This window comes from Kogia breviceps, chromosome 5 (assembly GCF_026419965.1).
Source record: "Kogia breviceps isolate mKogBre1 chromosome 5, mKogBre1 haplotype 1, whole genome shotgun sequence".
NCBI classification, from domain to species: domain Eukaryota; kingdom Metazoa; phylum Chordata; class Mammalia; order Artiodactyla; family Physeteridae; genus Kogia; species Kogia breviceps.
The window spans coordinates 5702507-5729679 of record NC_081314.1 but is presented as its reverse complement, the minus strand read 5'-3'; the positions used below and the strand labels follow the sequence as shown (position 1 = coordinate 5729679).

At 43.3% G+C, this 27173-nt stretch overlaps 1 protein-coding gene across 1 annotated transcript; it reads left to right on the top strand.

The window, feature by feature from the left end:
- The first annotated feature begins 284 nt into the window (after positions 1-284).
- TM4SF4 (transmembrane 4 L six family member 4) lies at positions 285-25626 on the top strand. Its single transcript, XM_059064230.2, has 5 exons — positions 285-503; positions 1279-1368; positions 14211-14350; positions 23598-23787; positions 25023-25626. The coding sequence occupies exons 1-5, from the start codon at positions 330-332 to the stop codon at positions 25038-25040; spliced, it is 612 nt and encodes a 203-aa protein (XP_058920213.1). The 5' UTR covers positions 285-329; the 3' UTR covers positions 25041-25626.
- The last annotated feature ends 1547 nt before the right edge of the window (positions 25627-27173 follow it).

Below are 27173 nucleotides of genomic sequence, written 5' to 3'. Positions count from 1 at the left end.
CTTGTCTGTGCTGGTGGATTATTAACAGAGGTTATTGGTCTCCATGGCAAAATGCTCGCAATCTTATTTATGAGGGTGCAGAAAAAAATAAAAAAGACTTCGGGTCAGGGAGAATGTATAAATGTCCATCGCCATTGAGGTTGTGCTATATTTCAGAAGTTGAAGCGACTCCAAGGACACAGTTCACAGGCTGATCTTGCTTCTCAGCTCCAAAGTCCGGATTGATCTGGGGACAATTATCACGCCTCTGCGGCGGATAACTCAGAAGAGAGCCTGTGAAGGAGGCATCGAGGGGGCTCATATCGAGACCTGCATCCTACCTCCCCGGCATGTGCACTGAGAGGTGTGCCAAGTGCCTGGGTAGTACCCTCATTCCCCTCGCTGTGTCTGCCTTCCTGGCTCACCTCCTGCTGTTTTTCCCCGGAGGAAAAGTGATAGACAACAATGACCACCTTTCTGACGAGGTCTGGTATTTTGGAGGAATATTAGGAAGCGGGGTCTTGGTGAGTAAGGAAGCCTTAAAATCTCCCCAAAGGAGATTTTTGCTCCATCCTTTTAAAATTGGGTACTTACTGAACAGGAAGAGGTTTAGTTGCTAACGAAAGCCCAAGCATCGCATGCTGAAGAGTCAGCACTTTACTCTTTTCCCTTCCCTATTGGGACTTGCCAGAGGCATGTGCACTAAATTGACTAAGTAATGAAACCCCCAAGCTTAGGCTGGCAGCTCCCATGGGTCAGTTGCCTTCCCTGAACCAAACTGAGAGCCGCATAATATCTTTAACAAGATAAGGCTGCGGTGCCGGGTCCAAGAGGTTGGGGAAGGAGCACACATTTTCTAGTGAATCGATTGACTAAAACCCACCAAGGGAAGGAGGTGTCTGTGGGTTCCTCCTCCACTCTTGCGCTAATGATTTCTTTACCCCTCGTTTCCAGTAGCAGTTGGGGACCTCTGGTTTAGAGAGAGAGGGAGAGAGATTCATGTTTCATGCCAGCTGAGGACAAGTTTCTTATCCCTGTCCTACCCCACCCTGTAAATGGAAACTCGGGGTGTCATATCTTGACATCTTGCCTTGGAGCTGCAGTTAGGCCAAAGAGAACCTAAAGACTCCATAATACCTGTCTACCCACCAGCCAGGCTCCGTTAGCTCTTGCCATCCTCTTTGGCCACCGAGTCCCACGTGGCAGATGTAGTTCCTCACGCGGGCGGGCAGGCAGGCTCGGGGCGCCCCCTTCACGTGCCAGACCAGACCCACCCTGAGGTGCTTCTTTTGCCGGTAGATGATCTTCCCCGCGCTGGTGTTTTTGGGCCTGGAGAACAATGACTGCTGCAGGTGCTGTGGCAACGAGAGCTGTGGGAAGCGCTTTGCGGTGAGTTGGAGGGGCAGCCGCCAGAACTGCCCCCGGGGTGCAGGGCTTCCTTGCGCTGGGCACCGTGGTGATGAGTGACTGGCCCCAGGCAGGACTCTGGGGGCAGCTGGTACAGGGATGAAGGTGAGATTCTTGCTGGTGCAAAATAACAATAATCATAAAAATTTAAAACCATAGCCCTCCTACTTGTAGGGTATGAGTACCATTTAAAATGTTACCAACAGGCAGGGATATCAGAGTTGGAAAATTGCAGTGATGCCATATGAGGAATGCCTGCTCGCAAGGCGGGGACGGGGGCTGTGACTCTCCCTCTACCACTTCGAAGCCCTGAGACCTCGGCAGGTCATTTCCCTTCTCTGGCTCTGCATTGCCTCATCTGTAAAGGGGAGCTGGGACAGGATGACAGATGGTAACCTCCCCTCCCCCACAGCCCCCTAAACTCTCCTTCCACAACACTGCCAGCTTCACTGCTTCAGAGGCTCAGCACTTGCCTACCTCTACCTGGATTTTTGCCTCAGGCCTTCGGTTTCCTTTCTTGTTTCCTGCAGCCGTCCGTCTTTAGTGGGCAAGCTAGAGAAACTAGGCTTCACCATTCCCAGCTGGAGTGGGGGGAAGGCTGGGAGTGGGTTGGGTTCCATTTCCACAACTGGGGTGGCTCTCTGCCTTCCTCTGTTCATCTATAAGATGAGGAAGTTGGACTAGATCAGAATGTCTCAAGTACAGACAAGCTCTGCTAGTACACAGATGTGCTCTATCTTTCAATAACATAGGAAGTTACTTTTGATTCTCCTTCAGTCCTCTCGATTCTATCAAGAAAACTCTCATTTTGATGGAAATGTCTTTACTATTTCTAATCCTTTGTAATCTCCCTTTCTACCAAGTCTCCAGCTCCAGGAATGCAGGAAACATTAACTAGAAATTCAATAATATTTTGTTTATGTGTGTTAATGATTCTAGTTTTTCATTCATAGAGGTGATATAAATGAATAAAATAGAAAGTTGACTTAAAGAAAAATATTGAGTTCGGGTACATTGATGTGGCAAAAATGAAGAAGGCTGAACTGGAATTACTGGCTGGATGATGAGTAAGACCAGCTCCTGCTCTAATTTCCCGAGATTCAATTGTCCATCTAAGAGAACCCCAATGATGAATTACACACTCTTACCTTACCCTCTTAAAGGGAAAGGTGTAGCAATTTGTCCTGAAACAGAATCATCTCTAACATTTCCTTCTCATCACTATTTGCTCAGTCAATTAAAAAATATCTATTGACTACATACGAAGGGCTGAGGCTGGTGCACTGCAAACACAATGATGCTTTTCCATGAGAGATGGAGGATCATTCAAAGAGAATGTTCTCACCTTTTCAACACCATCAAGCATTGGTTATTATAGCAACATTTAAAATCATCATTTACAAAGAGATGTAAAAATCAACCACAATTCATTTGATACAGTTATGTAACATGTGTTATATATAATGATATTTTACTGTACTTAATTATAAAGGAAAGGAATAAATATGTAACTCTTTTTCTCTTTGAAATCTAATCCCATTATACCTTGTGGATTTGGGGGCAATACATTGGAAACAAGAATTTGAAAAAAATTAGCAATTAAGAAAGTTGGATGAATTACTTAGAAATCTAACAGCTCATTCCCTGGTGCTGAGTAGAAGTATGAAGATTAGCCAGGGTTTTTGTTTATTTCTTTTGTTTTTAGGCTTATACATAACCAAAGTGACATGCGAAACAATATTCAAAGTATTGTGCAAAGAGTGTTTTCAAATTAGATTTATGGGTCTTCCCTGGTGGCGCAGTGGTTGAGAGCCCGCCTGCCGATGCGGGGGACGCGGGTTCGTGCCCCGGTCCGGGAAGATCCCACGTGCCGCGGAGCGGCTGGGCCCGTGAGCCATGGCCGCTGAGCCTGCGCGTCCGGAGCCTGTGCTCCGCGGCGGGAGAGGCCACAGCAGTGAGAGGCCCGCGTACCACAAAAAAAAAAAAAAAAAAAAAAAAAAAAAAAAGGTCAAATTAGATTTATGTGAAGTCCAAGAGGAAGGCAGAAAAGTCACATTTTTACAAGCACCGTTGAGCCAACACAATCTGAAACATTTGGTCTGCCCAATTCAACTCTCTGATTGGGTTTCCTCACCCCACGAGGGGAATCTGCCCTTGGTGTGGGGGTGCAGATGACTCCTCTTAGCCACTGGCTGACTGTCCACAAGGGTAATAGTGCCCGTCAAAGGACCAGCTCTGCCAGCTGGGAACCAAGACACAGCCAGAGCTGCCCTGTACCAGGGGCGCCACACTCTAGGTGGCCAGCAGAAGGGTTTCTTGTTTGGGGTTCATTTGTTTGTTAGTCAGCTGCCAGCTTTTTTTTTTTTTTTTTTGCGGTACGCGGGCCTCTCACTGTTGTGGCCTCTCCCTTTGCGGAGCACAGGCTCCGGACGCGCAGGCGCAGCGGCCACGGCTCACGGGCCCAGCCGCTCCGCGGCACGTGAGATCCTCCCGGACCGGGGCACGAACCCGCGTCCCCTGCGTCGGCAGGCGGACTCTCAACCGCTGCGCCACCAGGGAAGCCCAGCTGCCAACTTTTAAAAGTAGAGAGATTTCACAAAAAAATATCTAGATATCTTACTCCTTTTACGAAAAACAAAAAAATAACCTGTTACTCCTGAGCCTCCAGTTTGACACAAAAACGGCCTGCACTGGGCGTGACTGAGCTCTTCACCCACCCCTAAGGGCCACTGGGTTCATGCCCCTGCTTTAGAGCCAAGTTTCCTTAATGTTCTGAGGTTCTGGAACAATCATCAGTTTCTAAAGAAAGGTATTTACAAACATTTTGTCAGACAAAAAGAAAAAAAGCTGTAGCATAATTTGATTGGTACTATAATGCTAAAGATTTGAATTAGTTTTCCAAAGGCTCACAGGCTTCGCCTCCAGGTGTTTAAGGAACACTGGGCTTCTGAGGAACGTGGGGTAAGAAATCCTGTTGGGTAGAAAGGTGTGTGAGGCAGGAACAGACTAGGCCAAGGGCTGCTGAGCTAAATCCTGTGGCTGTGTTCACAGCTTTGCTCTCCATCATTTGTTTCCCGGCCTCTCTCTCTCCTCTCCTCTTTGCTGCATCTTTCTGGAATAGTCCCCAGAAGTCAGCTGCATCATTCTCTTCCCTTCCCTCGGGTAGTAAAACCAGGACATAGGAATCAATAGTGGAAGAAGGATGTGATGGCTGTAGAGACAAAGCAAGACAATGAGCTGGAAAAAAAAAAAAAAATCTTGAGGTCACCTAATTGATAGTTTCATTAAGTGAAACTAAAAAATAGAGGCAAACTCTTCTCTGAGGCAGAGCAACACTGAAACACAGTCCCAGGGATCTGCAATCTTTCAAATAAATTAGGGTAGGGGGCTTCCCTGGTGGCGCAGTGGTTGAGAGTCCGCCTGCCGACGCAGGGGACGCGGGTTCGTGCCCCGGTCCAGGAAGATCCCACGTGCCGCGGAGCGGCTGGGCCCGTGAGCCATGGTCGCTGCGCATGCGCGTCCGGAGCCTGTGTTCCGCAACGGGAGAGGCCACAACGGTGAGAGGCCAGCGTACCGCAAAAAAAAAAAAAAAAAAAAAAAAAAAAATTAGGGTAAATGAGAGTTGAGAAAGGGGAGCCCTGGAGCAAAAGCTATGCGAGGAGGGTGACTTCCAAGGTGGGCTTTGGAAACCCTGGCCTGGGTTTGTAGTTAGGTCTCTACCTCGTTCTCCAAATCTGGAGGTGCCCTAGCTGCTGATCTGTGGTTGGTCAGGGTCTCCGGCCCTCTAATCCTTAAAAAAAAAAAAAAAAATTTTACATCTCAGGGTCCAATGGGACAGCTGATTAATTTTATCAATTCTTTTGTGTTAAGTATGTTCTTTAATAAGAGCCTTTAGAAGACCTTGACCTTGACTCAGAAGAGTGTCTCTAATAATGGGCCTGATAAAGGAGATATTTAGGGGTAGGCTGGCATTTCAGCAACCTGAAAGTATATCAGGCAGATAAAGCCCCCCCCCCCCCAACCCATAGTCAGGGCCAGATGGTTGACAGACCTGTTCTGAAGGAAGATCTTGGTTAGGTCATAAATCAGTCTATTCACTGTAGTCAGCACTTCTCCCCATGACCAGCTCGGCTTGCCAGTGCCCCTTAGGGATGCCTTCTGTGTGAGCACTTCTGCCGTCAGTACTTCCTGAGGCCAAGAGCACTGGCGCTGACAGCCGCCTCTGCATTCCTTGCAAGGACAGCCCGTTTGAGGGCGATTTAAGAAAGACATTTCTTTTGAAATAACAGATTATCTTAAAAGGAGAAATAACGTATGAAACCCTATTGCTTCGGTAAATGTTTTCTATGCTTCAAAATCCTCTGCTGTAAAATGGACCGTGGCAGTTGCTACCTTTTGTAAGGACATTGCAAGAATGGGGGAAGAGGTTGCAAGCCTCAGCGTGCAGGGCAGGGGAGAGTAGTACCAAGTGCCCGGGGTACTGAGGACACATGGTCCTCGATAAATGCTTGTTGGATGAATGAAGTGAACGAACACTCTGGGAGGATTTCAGGTGATTTCCGTCCTTTATCAGGCTCCATTCTCACAATAGCCCCTAATGAGTTAGGCATTAAACTTCCCGTTTTATAAATAAGGAAACTGAAGCTCTTGCAAGTTGAGTTTCTGACCACCGCGCCCACGACGCCCCTGTCTCTCTTCCGGGCTTCCCAAGGCTGAGGCAGAAAATACAGGAGGACATTAATGTTTAAGGGAGGAAACATTTCAAGTAATATCTATGTACCTCTTAGAAAACTTGCTGAGGGGAACCTTCGTGCCCACCAGAGATGATTCTCCAACATGTTGCCGCCACCCAAGCCTCAAAATGCCATGTCTCCGAACCACCCACCCTTCCCCGCTTCTCAGCCCCCCACCCCTCCTCCATCTGCGTCAGCTGACATAAGTACACACCACGGACCAGGGCAGAGCTGAGATCTCATCCCACATCGTCTGCCTCCAGAGCCCAGTAGAGGGGGAGGCCTTAAAGCTGACACATGGTGAATCCCCTTCTTCCGTTTCAAGGGAAGTATTTACAGCATATACATTAACACGTATTTCTTTAGAAATACAGACTGAACATGTGTGCTGAGCAACCATAAGACAGTCAGCCTGTTTACTTTTATTTTTCTCTCTGTATGTCTCTGTACTTCTGGAAGGTTAAAGTATGTGAGGCTATGATTATTAAAACACTGTGATATAATAATGACACTTATCAAATTTGATTCCCTATTTCCTATTTTTGATTAGCTGTCTTACCTATTATGATCTCTGGGAGAGAGGTAGTTACCATCGAGGCTTATTTTACAGAAGAGAAAATGGAGATCTTAGAAAGATGAACTTCCCACGTTCATGAGGAAGGAACCAGGACTCAGACCCAGATCTGTCTGCCTGTATCCCATGCCCTTGACCACTACACTACACGGTAGCGTCCCCCTTTACTATTTGTTCATTTTAAATAGGGAAAACATGTCCATAGTACAAAAACTACAACGGAAGCCACACATTCCTGACTCCAAAGTCTGGCAACGCCCTTCCCCAGAGGTTACTAGTGTTTCCAATTATTGTGTCTCCTTCCAGAAATATTCCAGGCCTTTTGCCTGTTTAATTTAAAAACCACCAACTTGAAGCGTCTGCTCCCTAACATATTCAACGTGATTTCAATAACTTCTCTTTTAACATGAAAAATTTTGTATCATGAAACCCATGATAAATGGAATCATCTGATTTTAAGATTGATAATATCTCAGAGTAGTAAACGTAGCAATTTTTTAAAGACTTCTAAACACAAAATGACTTAAAACAAAGTGACATAAAGTGTACCTTGCTTCATGTAGGGATTCCATTCTGGAAAAGTTATGAAAAATTATTTGGAGTATTTTTTTTAATTTCAAGGTGAGATATTTCAAATGTGAATACAAAAACAAAACATACTACCTTTAGCTTTATGAAATTGTAACTGGATGCCATACTGTCTTCAGAAAGTTTTGTAAAAGAAATAAAACCTTATTGCTTCAACGGAGGGTCACTGTCTTGCCCTCCTCTGTTATACATCCCTCCCTCCTGCGAGTAACCGTAATCAGGGAATCAGTACAGACCATATCCATCCATTTTTTTTTAAACTTTTACTACCAAAAATCAATCTTCCGAATGTTCTAGACTGTACTGTCCAATACAGGAGCCACTGTCCACATGTGGCTATTGAGCACATGGAATGTGGCCAATCAAAACTGAGATGTACTAATTTCGTTCTTTTACATGTAGCTAGGGGCAGGAGGGGAATAAAGGTGCAGACCTACTAGAGAATGGACTTGAGGACACGGGGAGGGGGAAGGGTAAGCTGGGACAAAGTGAGAGAGTGGCGTGGACATATAGACACTACCAAACGTAAAATAGATAGCTAGTGGGAAGCAGCCGCATAGCACAGGGAGATGAGCTCGGTGCTTTGTGACCACCTAGAGGGGTGGGATAGGGAGGGTGAGAGGGAGACTCAAGAGGGAGGAGATGTGGGGATATATGTGTGTATGTGTGTGGCTGATCCACTATGTTGTAAAGCAGAAACTAGCACACCATTGTGAAGCAATTATACTGCTATAAAGACGCTATAAATAAATAAATAATTTTTTAAAAAATTGAGACGTACCTGGGACTTCCCTCGTGGTCCAGTGGTTAAGACTCTGTGCTTCCACTGCAGGGGGCACGGGTTCAATCTCTGGTCGGGGAACTAAGATCCTTCATGCTGCGAGCCTTGGCCACAAAAAAGAAAAAGAAAAATTGAGATGTACCATAAGTATAAAACACATACCAGATTTCAAAGAATTAGTATAAAAGAAGAATATAAAATATCTCATTAGTAGTTTTTATATTGATTACCTGTTGAAATGATAGTATGTTGGATATGCTGAGTTAAAGGAAATATCAAAATTAACCTCATTTTTTTAAACCTTTTAAGAAGTGTTACTAGAAAATTTTTATTATGTATATTCTCGCATTATATTTCATTTGGACAGTGTTGGGATAGAGGTGCTTACAAGGGGGACTCTTCGATAAAGGGGAAAATTATCTCATTGCTATTTTATATTAACCTGGTTTTTCATTTACTCAGACTTGCCTTAAATGAGGACTATTTGCATTTGTACTCACTTTCTGTGTCTGTAAACATTTGCCTGTTGAAATGTTCCAGGAAGGATATCTAAAATCCTCCACTCATCTCACACAGCAGGAATAGCACAAAACAGATTTCTCCTCTCATTACCAGCCAGTGGATGATGAAATCCGGAGCTGTTTTAGTCGAAGGGACATTCTAGAACCACCCACCCCTTTCTTCTGTTTGCCACCAGAAGCCGAGGCCAGGGAGGCGGGGGCCTGGGTCATTCTGAGGAGGCCGGAACCCTGGTTTCCGCAGACTTCCAAACTGCCTTCCCAGAAAAATGATCTTTCTTTTCTCTTACAGCAATTTTAGATACCCTTCCATTCTTTTTTTTTTTTTTTTTTTTTTTTTTTTGTGGTATGCGGGCCTCTCACTGTTGTGGCCTCTCCCGTTGCGGAGCACAGGCTCCGGACGCGCAGGCCCAGCGGCCATGGCTCACGGGCTTAGTTGCTCCGCGGCATGTGGGATCTTCCCGGACCAGGGCACGAACCCGTGTCTCCTGCATCGGCAGGCGGACTCTCAACCACTGCGCCACCAGGGAAGCCCCCTTCCATTCTTAATAATCAATAGTTTCATGATTCCTGACTAATAATTAGAACTCAAGATCAGAAGGTCAGATAAGCAAAAAGATATTTTTTTCCTTATCTGTCGTTTTATTTCTGTGAGAGAATCAATGTCATTCACAGAGAAATTTGCAAATAACAGAATATCTGGCGCTAGTGGCAGTGTGTTTTTTTTTTGTGTGTGTGTATTTGAAGAGGTGGTAGGTACAGGATACTAGACTGGGAGGGAGACCCAGTTCTATTGTTTTGTTTTTTTGAAGTATAGTTGCTGTACAATATTAATATGTCACAGATGTACAATATAGTGATTCACAATTTTTAAATGTTATACTCCACTTATAGTTACTATAAAATTTTGACTATATTCCCCGTGTTGTCCAGTATATCCCTGTAACATGTTTTATACCTAATAGTTTGTACTTCTTGTCCTCCACCCATACGTTGCCCCTTCCCCTGAGACCCCAGTTCTTAATCTAGCTCAGCCACCTTCTAGATGTGTGATTTGAGAAAGTCACAAAAGCATGGGCTTTGGAAACAAGTGGCCATGGACTGATCCTAGTCCCACCACTTTACTCTTTGTTTGATTTAGAGCGATTATCTTAATTTCTAGTAGTCTCGGTTTCCTGTCTGGAAAATGTAGATAATCACACCCACCTCACAGGTTTGTTGAGAAGATTAAATGAGATAATACGTCTAGGGCTGTCTCAGAATGAAGCTCTTTGCATTATCTAGAAAGTGAGATGATTGCACTAGAAGGTTTTTGAGATTGTCATTTTTGTGAAAACAAAATTATAAGAATATTTAACCATTTATTTAGTGGAAATTCTGGCTTTTGAAGACTTTTAAGCAATTTTAAGATGAGAGACCCTTCCTTCATAGAATCTTCATTTTTAATTGAGACAATCCAATCCATCCCAAGGATCACATGTCAAAATGTTTCCAGACCACTCAGAGCCTCACTCTGAAAGGACAAGAGGTAAAACATTAGGAAAAACTGACCTGAGCATAAGCTTTCAATTGCTCTACTGGAACGTTCTGGCCATTCCTAGATTAATACCAGCTGTGTCTAACTAAACAGCAAGTTGATTGGCGCAATGGAAGTATCTCAGAGACAGAGAAGTAGCTAGATAAGCTTTCGTTAAATTGCAGCAGCAACTCCCAAAGTGTGTCTTTGCAAGGGCTCAAGGGAAGAAGTTACAGGCTCCTATGAGATCAGAAAACCCTGATCAAGTTACAATACATACCCAAATATAAGGTGAAACTTCATATGAAATCAACTTTTATTTTCCCAGAAAGCAGTTTCAAAAAAAGTTCTTTGACTAACGTGAATATATGCATAGGCGTTCTGTGATATATGCACATTTTAAATCACATGTGTAAAATATAAAATAATTTTAATATATTGATTTTGAAATAGTACTCCTCCACTCTCATTTATTTTAAAATGTTTTCATGTTTTTTGACCTTAATGTCTTTGCTCCCACTAAAGACACCACTGGAGCCATCAAAAGTTTCCCACAGCACATCTTTTTTTTCCATTTAATGATATTTTTGTATCCATGTATGATGCTGTCAGTGGAAATTTCACTCAGTCATAAATATCAATTCAGATAAGATAAAGACAGTATTCAGACATCCCTCTTGCAATGTCTATATTAATGATCCCCACGACTGTAAACACTAAACATACTTATATTAGAATGCCCTTTAAAAGGCTTGTTAACTATAATATCTGGAACTAGGAATTGTGAGGTCAACTTTCCTAGAATAATGAGCAAATCTGTGTTAAGAAGGAAATGTTTAAATAATTCTGTCATCCAACAGTAATTGGGTTGTTTCTGACTAATGTCTTTCCCACACAATACTTGTTTGTTCAAATTTGAGGAAATGTCCTATTACCTGATGTATTAAATAAGGGCACAGCTCTAAAGCAAGTCCCTCACTTCTGAGGGATCATTTGAGAGCTAATAATTTTCCTTACATTCCAGTATACATAGTATATCCCCTTCTTGGAGCTTCATACATATGTATGAATACATATGTATACATATGTATGAAGCATATCACAAAGATTCTTAGAAGTACAACAGGAATGAAACCTATTTAACTTTATACAATTCAACAATTTCCAAAATTATTCAACAAGACATCCTTTGGAAAAATGATTGCCTGTTCTAACATGATAAACTGACCCAAATTTTTATTTACTTCTGACCTAGATTATATTCACAATGTTCTTGATGGTGGGAATGGGTTTAGGATACCCTAGGCATAAAAATTAAGAAGAAAAATCTAAAATAATGAGTATATGAACTTTAGTCATTGAAAATATCCAATAAGTAGTTATCCAGTGCCTTTTATAAGTTGGGGAGGAAAAAAAAAAAAAAACCAAACTGTTGGTGGTAGGGGTGGAGCAATGTCCTAACTATCTTCCAATAACCCACAGTCCATGGCTTCAAAGAGTCTGTCCTCTGGTTGGGGAAGACAGACATAAACATCTATGCAGTCATGTGTTATATATACTGTGCTATCATGGGAGTTGATACATTCTAGAGTCCTGGAGGTGGGAGATATGGATGCTGAAAACTTGGCCTCTGTACACCAGTGCCAAATTGAATCTCTGAGACAGAGTTCTGGGTGAAGTAGAAAAGAAAAGCTTTATTGCTTTGCCTGGCAAAGGGGGACACAGCAGGCTCATGCCCTGAAAAACTGTGTCCCAACCTAGAAGGATTTGGTGAGGAGTTTTATAGCAATGGTTCAAGGGCAGCTTTGCTGATGAGGATCAGGGTGTGTGCAGGGCCTGAACTTCTTTAATCTGGTCTCAAGTGGTCTCCTGATGAGCTTCTCAAGATTATCAAACTGTGACCTTCTCTGGAATGAAGAATGCTAACATCTTGCATTTGTTGGGGGTTTTGGTTCTATAAAGAGCTCAAAGATATTATTATGTATATCCCTTGAGATGGAACCAGGACCCTGCCCCAAGGCTGAATTATTGTGTCTTGGCTTGTCTCTGCATCCTCTCCATTCCCTGATTAGCAACTGTTCAAATCTGCTCTTTGGGATTCTGGGAAGGTCATGGAGGCTAGAGTCTGTTCCCTACAAACAAGAAACAGGGACATGGAAAGGCTTCCATGCCCAGGAACTCCACAGGGTCTTGTTCTCTTTCAATATGAAGAAGGGAATGGTCAGTTCTACATGGGAAGTCAGACACGGTGCATGGAGCCAGAGCTCAGTTTTGGAAAGTTGCATCAAAAATACATTTATAGGGACTTCCCTGGTGGCGCAGTGGTTGAGAATCCGCCTGCCAATGCAGGGGACACGGGTTCGAGCCCTGGTCCGGGAAGATCCCACATGCCGCGGAGCAACTAAGCCCATGTGCCACAACTACTGAGCCTGCGTGCCACAACTACTGAAGTCCATGTGCCTAGAGCCCGTGCTCGACAACAAAGAGAAGCCACCACAATGAGAAGCCCGTGCACCTCAACGAAGAGTAGGCCCTGCTGGCTACAACTAGAGAGAAATCGCGCACATAGCAAACAAGGACCCAACGTAGCCAAAAATAAATAGATAAATAAATAAATTTTCAAAAAAAATACATTTATATATGATATGACATATGATATGAATATGAATCCCAGCTAAACAGATTACACAGATTCCAGTTGCCCAGGCACAGTTAGATCCTCTCTACACTCTAACCCTCAAATATATACTGTAGAACGATTGATAATAATACAGGGAAGGGGAAAGAGGAAGTATCTGACATTTAACTTGGGTTATCACATCTAATTTAGGTAGGCTTTATCATGCCCATTTTACAGATGAGAAACTAAGAGCCAGTCATCACACAGAGAAAAGTAGCAAAACTGAGATTTGAGACTGGGTTCTGCTGACTTTTAAACTCTTGTACTTTGCGCTACACCTTCATGTCCCAAAGCAATAGAGGTGATCATTTTCCACCTCTATTTACAGAATTATTAATGTTTCCACACTACTCTCTAATTACTGTTTAGAATGGACATTGCCTCTCTAGGTCCTTTTTTTTTTCATCTGTAAGAGGGAGTTAGCCTGGATGGGCTCCAGGATTGTTTCTGCCTTTTATATTCTATATTCTGTCTTGATTTTATAATTTTAAAAAAGATGTATGCCAAATACCACAAACATCTTCAAATTCAGAAAGATATTACTGAATTAATAACTCTCTAACAGATCTCTATAGTACTTTCAAATTCCTACATTTTTTGGCTTCATACTCTCTGATCATATCTCTGTAAAATTGTCATTTGATAATATTTTGCAAGCAAAGAATTTAAAAGATAAGCTGTTTCCTCTTACCAAAAAAAATAATAAATAAATAAATAAAGATGTAGTACAATCTATTTTTCACTAATTAATCTCTGTCATATAAAAATATTTAAAAGAACTGGAATCATGGGACTTGTGTAACCCAAAGAAGAGAAAACTTACAGAGGGTGGAAGGGGTGGAGAGATGTCATACAGAAAATATTTTTGTGTAAGATATAAAATATCTTCAGATATTTTAAATGTTGCTACCTCATGGAAGAGAGGTTGGACTTAATCTTTTTGAACTCAAGGAAAGTAACTAGGACTGATGAGGAGAAATTCTAGACTTTTACCCTTTCTCATAAGCAGAACCTTCCTTCCACATGAGGCCCCACCGTGACTTAGCCTCAGTGAGAGGATTGGACCACAGAACTGAAGATCACTTCCCATTCTAAGATTCTTTGATTCTGTAATAGACTGGTCTTCCATATTAGGCCTGTGAAGGACAACCTGTTCTTAACAAGGTTAAAAATCCTGTTCAAGGGTATCAAACCATAACTAGCACTCGCGTCGTCAATGAATAGGTGAAAAAGATGGGGGTGGGGGTGAAGAAAGGGACATGAGACACCAAAATTCATTCTAGGAGACCCCACAGGCCCCATTGCCAGTAAAAACTGGCTGCATACCCCGTGACTTCCCCATATTCACCATGCTCAATGACAGGCCAGTTAGGCGTGCTGTGTGTCATCTCTGGACACCTTAAGAACCTGGCGGTCTCTCTCCTTCTCTTTCAGATGTTCACCTCCACGATATTTGCTGTGGTTGGAGTCTTGGGTGCCGGATACTCATTTATCATCTCAGCTGTCTCCATCAACAAGGGTCCAAAATGCTTCGTGGGCAACAATAGCACGTGGGGCTACCCCTTCCGGGACGGGTAAGGTACACCCTTCAATGCTCACATGTCACCACTGTGGGCAGCAGCAGGTAAAGGCGCACGGGGGACACCGTTCAAGGTCCACCATCTTCAGTTTACAAGTCTCAGGCTTGTTGCTCCTTTGAGGCAGAGCTGGGGTTGTGGCGTGGAGTTACACAAGATCTCACCTCTAGGTGCTCTTTTGACAGACACCAGGAGAAATCATGGAAGAGGGCGCCTCAGTTGGCTTGAGGGAAGGAGGCTGGTGGTGTCACCACTTGCATTCAAACATTTATTAGCATCAACACGAGGCAACTAATAATATTAATAAACAGAGGCCAGTGCCTTCCATTGAAAATCTTATAATAGAAAACGAGAATGATTACTCATTAACAGAGCTCAGAGGCTTTCACTAATACCCCAAATGATGGATAACTAAACAATCTCTTAAGGTGCAGATTTATGGAAAACGACCTCGAAAACACTTCAAGTTCTTCATGAGAGTTATTATTAATAGAACTCATTAAAGTGACACTTCATATTTTCACGGTACTTTGTAGTTTATAAAGAACTTTTAAAAAAATAAATTTGTAGGGCTTCCCTGGTGGCGCAGTGGTTGAGAGTCCGCCTGCCGACGCAGGGGACACGGGTTCGTGCCCCGGTCCGGGAGGATCCCACGTGCCGCGGAGCGGCTGGGCCCGTGAGCCGTGACCGCTGCGCCTGCGCGTCCGGAGCCTGTGCTCCGCAACGGGAGAGGCCACAGCAGTGAGAGGCCCGCGTACCACTAAATAAATAAATAAATAAATTTATAATTTAATGTCCACAACAACGTCAAGAGGTAGTAAGTCCCCACCGAGGCGGGCTGAACAAATGTGATATGCTCCAGGTCTCACAATTAGTGGGCAGCAGAGACAGGGAGCTAACTCACGTCTTCTAACTTCAAGTATTATTAGTCTCTTTATATTACACATCTTTCTGCCCCTGGACCGCACTGCTCAAGGCAGTAGACAGTTGCCATACGTGTCTACTTAAACTTAAATTCACGTAAGTGAAATAAAGTTTAAAATTCCTCAATCACGCTAGCCATATTTCCAGCACTCAGTAGCTGCGCACGGCTATTAGGGACAATATTCAGCATCGTCAGATAGGGCTGCACTAGACGCTAACTTCCAGGGGGGCTGGGACAGTCTCTGTTTTGCTCATCATTATGGACAATAACACAGGGAGTGACGTATCTAGGTGGTCGGGAATTAGAGTTGATGGGTCCTCCTCTACACAGAGGATGGGGCCATGCCTAAAAAACTCTGACACCGAGTATTTGAGTCAGACCCCCTATTTATTAGTGTATAGTGAGAGGCTGCAGAACCTCGAGAGCAGGCTTTCAGATGGAGGAGATGGAGGAGGCCGGTTCTGTATGACACCAGGTCTCAGTTTGCCCACAAGCGTTTCACCTAAAATATCATCCCCACCCTTCTCTGTAGTTAAACAGGGGTACAAGCCCTCTAATGTCCTCATGTCACATGCAGTGATTGCCATGGGTGTTTATTGTACTGTGGAAAGCCCTCTCCTCTTACAGAGGACTGCCGTGGGCTTGGCTTGCTTGAGCAGCAGTCCGTCAGCATAAGGTTAAGCCACCTCCCGAGGCCCCTCCCCCGATGGCTCCCTCCCCCCCACCCAGGGGTGTGACTGTGAAGCTACATATTATGTCTCCTTTCAAGGACCCTTCTGCTAGTATTTCTATCCAAAGCGTCAGTGCAGTATTGAACCTGTTTTCTATTTATTCTGTAATGTGAACGCTGCTGCCCTTGATGGACTTAAAATCAATTTGAATAAATCTATGTCCAAAACAAAAGAGAGAGAAACACAAGGCATGCCAAGTAACACCCCAAGGCAGTACAACGGTCTTATATTGTCCTGGCATGAGGGCCTCACACCCTCCCCTGGCACACTCACACTTGCTTAGGGTGGGCTGGGACTGACGCCCCAGGTCAGGACAGTGACAGCTGCTCTGGGGGCCACCATGGGAATTGCCACCTTGGGGGAGGGAAGGAAACCACTTTTCTTTCATTTTTTTAAATTTTTTTTTTTTTTTTAGTTGAAGTATCGTTGATTTACAATGTTGCATTAATTTCTCGTATACAGCAAAGTAATTCAGTTATACATACATATATTTTCATTTTCTTTTCCATTATGGTTTATTACAGGATATTGAATATAGTTCCCTGTGCTCTACAGTAGGACCTTGTTATTTACCCCTTCTCTATATAATAGTTTCATCTGCTAACCCCAAACACCCAATCCATCCCTCCCCGGGCCCACCCCCCCCACTTGGCAACCACGTCATTCTTTATATCTGTGAATCTGTTTCTGTTTCATAGATATGGTGATTTGTGTCATATTTTATATTCCACATATAAGTGATATATATTTCTTTCTCTTTCTGACTTAGTCCGCTTAGTATGATAATCTCTAGGTCCATCCATGTTGCTGAAAATGGCATCATTTCATTCTTTTTTATGGCTACTATTCCATTGTATATATGTACCACATCTTCTTTATCCATTCATCTGTTGATGGACATTTACGTTGAGGAAACCACTTTTCAAAGCCCTCTGCATCTGTCCTCCTGCTGAAGCAAGTTTGCATTCGCATCAGACCCATGTATCACACGTTACTATGTGATAGATGCTTTCATATGTGTTGTTTTATCTACTCCTCACAACAGCAACTAACCCATCATTAACAGGTATCAGATTAGAGCGCTTTAATAACAAACACAGAATAAACTGTGCGGGAAAGCAGGAACATTTCGGAATTCTCCACCCATCCTCTGTTCACTGTAGGGCCTTGATAGTTATCTGAAGGGGAAAGGTTTGCATACCTAGACATCAGCGGAGTGGCTTCAAACCATAGTATGATCAAAAATGGCTGCATAGGGGTTTATTACCAAATCATATATATTATACTTTCCAGGTGATTCATAAGATAAGAATGATTTTGACTATTTGTGCTCTTTTCCATCATGCCTTGACTCTAGAATTTAATCCCACATAAAATGCAAGTCCACTCTTGGTGTGAAATAGGCCACGATTGCTACAGGAAGGGCTTTCAGGAGGATGGGTCCAGGCAGGACGTCTCACTGCGCCCGTCACCTGGCGGGATTTCCTCAGCTTGCCGTTCTCCCTACATCCCATATGTCCTGTCTTCCTTTATGATCTTATCTCCCACCGCCAGCTCCAAACCTCCCCTCCAACTGCAGAAGCTCATCTTGAGTTTCTTCCAACAATCCCTGCACCTTGTGTTGCTTGGTGTTTTCAGTTAACAACGTGCCTTCACCCACAATGTTTCATCTGATCCTCACGAAAAGCGCTCCTTCAGAGGTAATTCAGCTGAGGCCCGGAGAGGAGAACTGACTTGCCCAAAGGAATACTGTTCTTAATGATGGAAGCTTGAATCCAAGTTTTCTGACTTCAAGTCACAACTGTGCTTTTTCTAGAGCACAGTTTCTATTGACTTGCACTATTTGATTTTTGTAGAGTCCCTCTCGAAAGGCTCAGTGGCCTCTGTCTCCAATCTTCTTTACTATCCCATGGACTCTTCTTATCCACTGGATCCCAGTGTGTAAGCATCACAGGAGTTGTTGTTGTAGCTGCAAGTGTAACGTTCATATACAGCTACTTAGTGAGTGAAAAGAAATAATCACTTGTATGAGACCTAAGAAGAGGACTCAGGACAGTTTCCCTTATCACCAAATGGCAGTGGCAGCATCTCTCCCTTCTCCTTGTCTTCCTCCTTCCCCTCCTCCTCCAACACCTCCTCCTCATTTTTCTCCTCCTCCTCCTTCTAATGATTAATGGCTGAGTATTTTTGCATGCATTATCTCACCTAATCTTCCTCATAAATCTCAGAAGGTTTGTTATCCCTACAGTAGAAAAATACAGTTCAAAAAGCTAATTTGCCCAGGGCTTCGCAGCTAATGATTAGTAGGAGAATTCAAAAAACAAAAGCACTTGACAGGACCTTACTTTGTGCTGAAGCCTGTCCCAAACATGGAGCACAGAAGGACAGACCTGGTCCCTGCCCCAGTGAGTACATGGTAAGTTAGGGTGACGACAGGGAACAGACCCTCACTTGCCGAAAGGGGGAAATGGAGGCATGCAAGGGAAACTTCTGGGAGGAGGTGACAAGGGCTGGTTTGGGAAGATGCACAGAAGTGTCCTTCCAGAGAGGATGGGAAGCACATGTCAGGCAGAGAGAAGAGAAAGTCCTGAGGCAACTCGAAAAGGGCTCACGTGCTCAGAGAATGTCAGTTCGCTGAGTGGCCAGAAGCTCAGGGTGAATGTTGGGGGTGGTGAAGAGGAACCCACAGGACGCGGGTGATTGAGAGGCAGGTAGACCTTCAAGACACCGGGGAACAGCAGAGGACTTCAAGCAGGACAAGCCACGACCACTTGGGAGTTGTAGGACGATCGTGATGGTAGTGACGTGGAGGATGAATGGAAGGTCTCAGTAATTGAAAGACGGAGCAAGGTAGGAGATTAGAGTAACAATCCAGATAAAATCCTGAGCAGAATTGGGGCTCAAAAGGAGAGAAATGTCAGAGACTGTCTGAGATGGAATCATCAGGGTTAGGTATGAGGAGAAAGAGGGAAGGTTAACAAGGTGGATTCTGAGGTTTCCAGCTTGGGACGCAAAAATCAGGACTCTTCAAGACTGTAGAATTTAGCTCTGTTTTCCTTAAAAATGTTTGTTGGCAGTCATTTTAAAGGAACAAAGACAGTTAACCTTTCCTGTCATGGGAACCGTACTAAAGAGGCATCCTAGAAGGGAAAAGAAATCTGGGACATTTTGAGATACACCCTCTTGGCTTTCTTTGAAGTAGGGCCTCCTCCCAACCAAGGTCTTCCTTTCTGAGACAATCGGCTACCTCTACCTTGACCCTGAGCTGCTAAAAGGGAAGCAGCTTGCACAGGGCCTGGGGACAGCTGCAGGAGAGAACGCAGGAGGCAAGGCCAAAGACAATCAGCAAGTGGGAGAGAGACAAGCGACACAGCCAAGCACAGCAGTGCCCGGTCAGGCTGCAGCCCTCCCTGCTCCCTGGGGAAGGAATTCAGGGGTGAGGAGAGGGCTCTCTCATTAAGCACAGAACTGACACCATTCAGTGTTCTGCCTGGACTTTCAGTTGAGACTATCTGCAGCTGCTCTTCAATGATGACTTATCAGCAAGAAACCCCTTACACTGCTGTGAACACCCTCCCCAGAGCTGAAAGCCACATGGACGGGGTGAGACGGCATTGCACCAACCTGTTCTCAGCTTTCATGAAGCAGGAAACCCCCAGAGACGTTAAGATCCGGCTTTGCCCTTGGCCCGACTCGACTTAGGGTCCAATTCCACCTCTGCCACATACCAGTGGTGTGACCTTGGGTGATGCATTCACTTTTCAGCTCTTTCTCTGTGAAATGGGGTGGCAGCAAGATCTACCTCACAGGTTCAGGCAAGAATGAAAGAACATGATGTACATAATGTACCATTACTGCCACGTAGCAACTGCCAAACATTCAATGTTATGATTCATTTTTATGAATATAGCATTGCTGTGAATGGAATTTATTATGAAGCATTAGAACTTTCTAAAATGTTATGCTTTTATGATAATTTTGTGATTAATTTCAGTATTTTCAACCAGTCACATGAAGGTTCAAAGAGAATAATTTCTTTATTATGGTAAAGGAAAACTCTGATTGACATACTATTAGAGATAACTATACACACTATTAGAGATGTATTGTGTAAATCAAATTTCATAAATTAATCATATTTTAATTATTCTAAAGGGATAACATTACTCAAATACAGGGAATGTGTGTAATGATTAAGAGCACTGGCTTTGGAGGCAGACAGAAGGAAGATCCAATCCAGGAACTTACATTCTCTAGCCTCAGTTCTTTTTTTTACACTTTCTAAATACTTAAATGTCTTTTTTTTAAGCAGTACATTTCTTGTAATTGAAGTACAGTTGATGTACAATATTACATAAGTTACAGGTGTACAATGTAGTGATTCACAATTTTTAAAGGTTATACTCCATTTGTAGTTATTATAAAATATTGGCTATATTCCCTGTGTTGTCCAATATATCCTGTAGCTTATTTTATACCTAATTGTTTGTACCTCTTAATCCCCTCCCCCATGTTGCCCCTCCCCCCCTCAACTTCTTAATCTGTGTATATGTTCATTCATTCAGTGAATATTTCCTGGAAATATTGTTCAAGAAAAGTAGCACCTCCTCGTAGGATTGGGAGGGAAGATGGAACGCAGCTAGCCCGGTGCCCAGAACACGGGCAGGACCCCGTACATGAAAGCTGCTCATTTACTGAACACTCCCCGTGCCGGAACTGGGGACAGAGATGCGGACGTGGTCTCCATCCTTGTGGCTGTACAGTCACAAAGAGAAGACAGACAAATGGACAGATGAGGACAGCTCGGGGTCCTGGTCACCGTGTACCAGAAGGAACCAGAGGGCTGGGAAGCACAGAAGGGGTACCACAGCCAGCTGAAGGCAGGAGGAGCATCAGGAGGTCTGTCTCAGAGGAGAAGGTGGCGCCCGAGTTACCCAGCCAAAGCCCTCGGGCTCCCCTGCTCCTTCCTTCAGCTGCCTTTGCTGCTGGCAAGAAGTGAGCTGTATGAAATCCATGGTGTTCTGCTCTGAGGTTGATGGAATTACTGCATCTCAGGTGGGACCGCCCTTCACAAGGATGAAATTCAGTGGGTTTAAACTGCCTCAGCTCCCCTCATGTCACAGAACGTGGAAGCACAATTAACCTCCAGATCCATGACAAATTAGGGCCCTCTCTCACCCGGGGTTGGAGGGTTGGACGTAGCAATCATTTCCCTGGATCTGAGACTCTCAGAACCTGAGAGTCTGGGGGGAAAGAAGAAGGGCCTGTGGAACAGCTATCCCCGAGGGTTTGTAAGGGGGTGAGGCAGCAGCTGGAGTGAAACAGAGGATTTCTCCACCCGAACTCAATCCTTGCTTCCAAATTCCCCCGTGAGCGGTTCAACAATATCACCACCAGGGGGTGGTGTCGTCCCACCACTGGACAAACTCTTCAGCCGAGGGTCCCAACTGGGCACTGCCAATTACTTCACCTTAGGATCTTTCCTTTATAAAATGTGCCTGGAAAATATTGTCTTTTTATAACCTCTTATAATCATCAAGTTGCAAAATTGTGAAGATAGGAAGGACTACATGGAAAAAAACAGAATGGAAAAATGAGTGTTTTTAAAATAACATAATGGGGGCTTCCCTGGTGGCTCAGTGGTTAAGAATCCGCCTGCCGATGCAGGGGACACGGGTTGGAGCCCTGGTCCGGGCAGATACCACATGCCGCAGAGCAACCAAGCCCGCGCGCCACAACCACTGAGCCCACGTGCCACAACTACCGAAACCCGCGCGCCTAGAGCCCGTGCTCCACAACAAGAGAAGCCACCGCAGTGAGAAGGCCGCGCACCGCAACGAAGAGTGGCCCCCGCTCGCCGCAACTAGAGAAAGACCACGCACAGCAATGAAGACCCAGCGCAGCCAAAAATAAATAAATAAAATAAATAAATTTTAAAAATAATAGTAACATAATGAAAAGAAGTCTTACTCAACAATACATAGGTATATTATCTCAGTGAAATTTCACAATTGTGAGGTTGCTCTCAGCCCATTTTACAGGTGAAGAAACTGATGTGAAGGCCAGGGGGTGGGGGGTGGTAGGTGACTTGTGTGAGGAATACACAGCCAGTGAGAGGAATGCTTGGATTCAAACCCAGGTCCATCTGAATCCAAAACACCAGCCTTTTTCCTTTAGACCAGACTGCTCAGCTTAAGTAAAATAATAACAACATTAGGGTTTATTGAAAACTTACTATATGCTAGGCGCTGTTCTAAGTGCCTTACTTGTGTTGACTCATTTAATCCTCACTTGAATTTAATCCTTATTTAACCCTATGATTTGATATTGTTATTCCCATTTTACAGAGAGATACACAAGTCACACAGCCAGTGAGCTGCTGGAACCTGTATTCTCAGGGGAAGGTGAATCCATGGGATAAACAATGTTTTAGTTTTAAATCAAGAGAGAAAGTCTCATTCTTTCCTTTATCCCTTCTGCTCTACTAAACTCTGGGGCATGTTCCATGTTTGAAAGATTTTTCAAAATCTTAATACAGAATGTATCTCAGATAAATGTGTACTGATGCACTGGAGAAATCATCAGAGACAGATCGTCAAAATGATCTAAAAACAATGAGGTGGATATTACTTCAGTAGTCAGATGGAGAGTTTCCTACTGAGGCCTTGAAAGGAGGGAGGACACGTAAAGGAAGAGGGAGAGACCAATTTTCGGCTTTAAAAATGTGAGAAGGAATATAAAGATGCAGAGATTTTACCCGCTTTACCCTCACTGTTGTCTTAAAGATACCACTGCCCTTGATATTGCAGTGGACTCCTAATGTATATATTTTATAAATATATTGCAGTTTCTCCTGTTTCAAGGTTTTCATAAAATGTGTATTAAGGCAGCAGATTATTTCTTCCTTTTAGTTAATTAACTCTTTTTGCAGGTGGAAACCCTACATCTTCACAAAAATATAGCTGAGTCAGTTCACAATTTGGCTAGAAGTAGGCCTTAAAAGAATCAAGCTCTTCCCTTTAACTATATGACACAATTGTACTTTACATGGCTTCACACGGCCGCTAGACGTGAGAGATAATTTATCAGAAGTCCCAAAGGTCCCTAAGGACAATAGTAGGATAAAGGCCGTGAACATTTGTGAGATTCTGCTCCTGGAGTGTCTCCGTTTTCATTGCCCCTTAATAGATATTAAATGTACCCATCCTCCTGGTCGGCTCATAAAAATCACTCTGTCGCTCAGCGGCTGTGTGAGCTGGGGTAAGTCACTTAGCCACTCTGTGCCCCAGTGTTCTCACTTGTGAAATGGAAGAAAAGAACCATAAAGTTCCTATGAGAAAGAAAGGAGTGAATATGTGTTAAATGTTCAGAACAGCGTCTGGCACCATAGCCTACACTCAGTAAAATTGTTAGGTATTGTTTTTAAAAGTGTTGTTATTATGGGATTTTTTTTTTTTTTCTCATGGAGCTTACTTATATCTTGGATAGATCGTATTGCAAAAGAAAAATCGTGATGGTGACTTTCTAGCCTAGGGTATTGCACACTTTTTACCAACATCTCCTTTCTCTCCCCCTATGTCCCCGACAGAAATTACCTCAGGGACAGTGACTTATGGAGCCAGTGCCAAAAGCCTGACAACGTGATTCCCTGGCATCTGACCCTCTTCTCCATCCTGCTGATCACAGGGGCGGTTCAGATACTTATCTGTGCCATTCAGGTGATTAACGGCCTCCTGGGCACCTTGTGTGGAGGCTGCCAGTGCTGCGGCTGCTGTCGGGTGAGTTGGGGTCCTTGTCCTTCCTCCTCGGCACGCAGGAGGCCAGGTCAGGCCACCAGCGCTAATGGGATGATGGGGTGGAAAGGGTGACGGTGACTGCAGAAAACCAGAGCCAGGCTGGAAAATCCAGGCAGCCCCTCTAGCAGCTGAGGGAAGTTCTGCTCTCGGCGAAGCTAACATACCCGGGCTGAAGCGGACCCAAGTTTTCAGTCTTACCCCTACGCCACATACACGTAGAAGTTTATGATGATGTTTACAGGAAGATCCCCACAGGAAGTGGACATCTGTTATAGGCACATATTGTCAGGAATACGCATCACGGTCTGTCCCCAAATGTTTGATTTCCTAAATAGATCTAGAAGTGGGTTAAAGTTGTCAAGTAATACATGGAAGGGTATTTTCTTTCCCTTGGAAAAGATATAGAAGAGAATAATCATTCTTCAGTGCAAAAAAATAAAACGAGATCATTTGGGGATTTACTTTCCAAATAAGACTGTAAATTATCAACAATATGAAAAATAAAAATTAAACCTACGGACAGTAGGACAAGGTGATTATTTCAACTACTGAACAAGCCAGATCAGTTATTCATACACATAAAGTTATTCTAAAGCACAGATTGAAGTATGAGGAAAAAAATTAAATAGAACTTGAGAGTTGGGGACTTCCCTGGTGGTCCAGTGGTTAAGACTCCGTGCTTCCACTGCCGGGGGCACGGGTTTGATCTCTGGTCAGGGAACTAAGATCCCACAGCAAAAAAAAAAAAAAAAAAAAGCATCCATGTTAATAACAGAAGGCTCAGTACATTGTACTGACTGTTATTTCCTTAAGAGGATGGAAATCTGTGTGACAGCATATCTTCAAGGAAAGGAACACAGTCTCTGGGTTCCACCTCCCCAGGTTCTCTACTTATGAAGTCCTGGCTCCTCTACTTATTAACTGTAGCTTCAGATACATCACTTGAGCCCCATGTGCCACTTATCAAAATTAATTTTAACAATAAAATGATGAAAAATAAAATGAAGCTTCCACAACAATAGCCTAAGCACAAGTTAAGTAACAGATTAAAACTCTGAAACAAAGGCAGAAAAGTACAGAAAACATTCAGTAGGTAACCAATAAGGGGTAGGAGTAATCAGGAATAAGAGGGGTGATGGGGAGAGGAAAGGGAGGGGAGGAAAAAGAAAAAAAAAAAAAAAAGATGTTGTAGTTAATTAACTTTTTCTACCTTCTAGAGAGATGGACCAGTCTAACCCTCCATGATGAGCTGCTCTAACTTAATGGTGTGTGAGAAGATACATTCAACTTATTCTTCTCTTCTTGGGGTTGCCAATTCCTATCTGCTTCTTAACTGACAAAGCTTAGGGAGGCCAGAGTTATTCCTTCTCCTTTCCAACCAAGTCAGCTCAACTTAGAATTTTATGTTAGTTTCAAATTAAAAAAATAGTTTGGCCACTTAAGTAATATTTATGAATCTTTCAAATTAGCTTCCTCTTAGAATTGAAGAGCAGGTTCAAAGCAAATATTTCATAATTTTTTCTTTAAGAGTGAAAAATGTATAAGGTCACATGTACTGCCCCACTGCTTCTTTGTATATAGAGGTGTTAATATCTTTGGAAGTTTTACAGAAGTCAAAAGAAGAAAGCACATTGAAAATGAGAAGCTAAGACCAATTTTTATTTTTAAGATCTGTGGGAGGAAAGAACGACTGATGGGTCATAAATCATTTTGCTTTCTTTTGTGCTAACATGTTTGAATTACTTGTAACTAATCTTCTGGGCCTGCCATCATTTGCTAGGGTTTCCTTGTGTATATTAGATTAAAATCAGAATTCAGAGGTAATAAAGATTGTGTGCTTTTGGGGAGGTAGGGGCAAAAGACTGAATGAATAACACCCTCTTTTCATCTTTTCTACAAATACTTCCTTTGCTCAAACAAAAAACCATGTTTTTAAAAAGTTGATTTGGGTAATAATTTTGTCAGCCTATGTATGGCCCAGGATTAGGATAATAAGTGTTATCAGTTCTACGTGTCATGTTAAGACATTAGCTTTGGTTTTATGAGTCAGGCACTAATATGGAGTCAAATCCATTCTCTGTTGATTTCAGCTCAAACCCCAACTACCCACATATCAGCTTGGGGATCCTGGGAAAGTTGCTTTCTAAGTCTCAGTTTCCCCATCTGTAAAAGGACTACTGAAAGGCAATCAATCATCAAGAAATTTTGGAGTCCCTCAAGGGTGAAACAAAGAGGCCTGTGGGATTGTCTATATGACTGATGTATAATACAGTGGATCTTAGAGGGTGTTACAAACTAGAGTCTCACTTCTGCTCCTGCCAAGCTGATTGGCTGCACTATGTAAATTAGGCACACCAAAAACTGGGTTTCTCACAGTCACCAAGAAAGCAATTACTAATCATAGTGCTGGCCACTGGGGGCCGGGCACTGAAGACACAAAGAGTTACATGCTGTAATTCTTCCCTCACTATAATGAGAACTCTGAGGTCAGAGAGCACGTCTGGCACTGCTTAAGTGGAAGGAAGAAAGGCAGGCAGATAGGCAATTAAGATCTCATTGGCAGAACTATAAATACAAACATACACATACACATACGCTCACACGCTTACACACAACGTGTTTCAATTCAGTTTAGACCATTGGTTCTCCAACATGGCTGATCATTAGAATCACCAAGGAAATGTTCTAAAGTTATGATTCCTGAACCCCAGCCTAGACCTACTGCATCTGAAAATCTAGGCGTGAGGCATGAAAGTTTGTCTTTTTTCCATTATGTAGTATTGAAAGCTCACCAGGTGATCCTAAAATCCAGCCACTTTGAGCAACCATTGATCGAGACCACAGACTGTCATGCACCAACAATGACGAGTCAGACCCCATAACAGTCCATTGGGAGCTCACACTCTACTGATTAATATTAATCAATGTAGTACATGCTAAACCCTAAAGGTAACACAGGTAATGGTGTTCCAGAGATTCAGAGTTGTCAGGGCATTAGGGACTGATTCACTACCAAAGTTCTTTGATGAGGAAATAAGAATGTGGGGAAGACACATCAATTCTTTATTCAGGAGTTTTCACTGACTTAGAACTTTAGAAATGAAGGGATTGTAGTCATCATCAACTCTAGTCTCATTATTTTACAAATAAAGAACTAAAACAAGTCTTTGACAAGTTTTCACACAAAAGGTTTCAAATCTAATTGTTATGAAGCTAGGGAAAATAGCTTACCATAGCTTAATCTTCTTTTTTTCTCTTAAAAAGAAGAGACAGGAAACAAATGGTAAAGATGATTGGGCCCCTCCCTTGGTACATCCTCACATCCTCCTATAAATACACACACCTCTCAAGGTTGGTCATCCAACGGT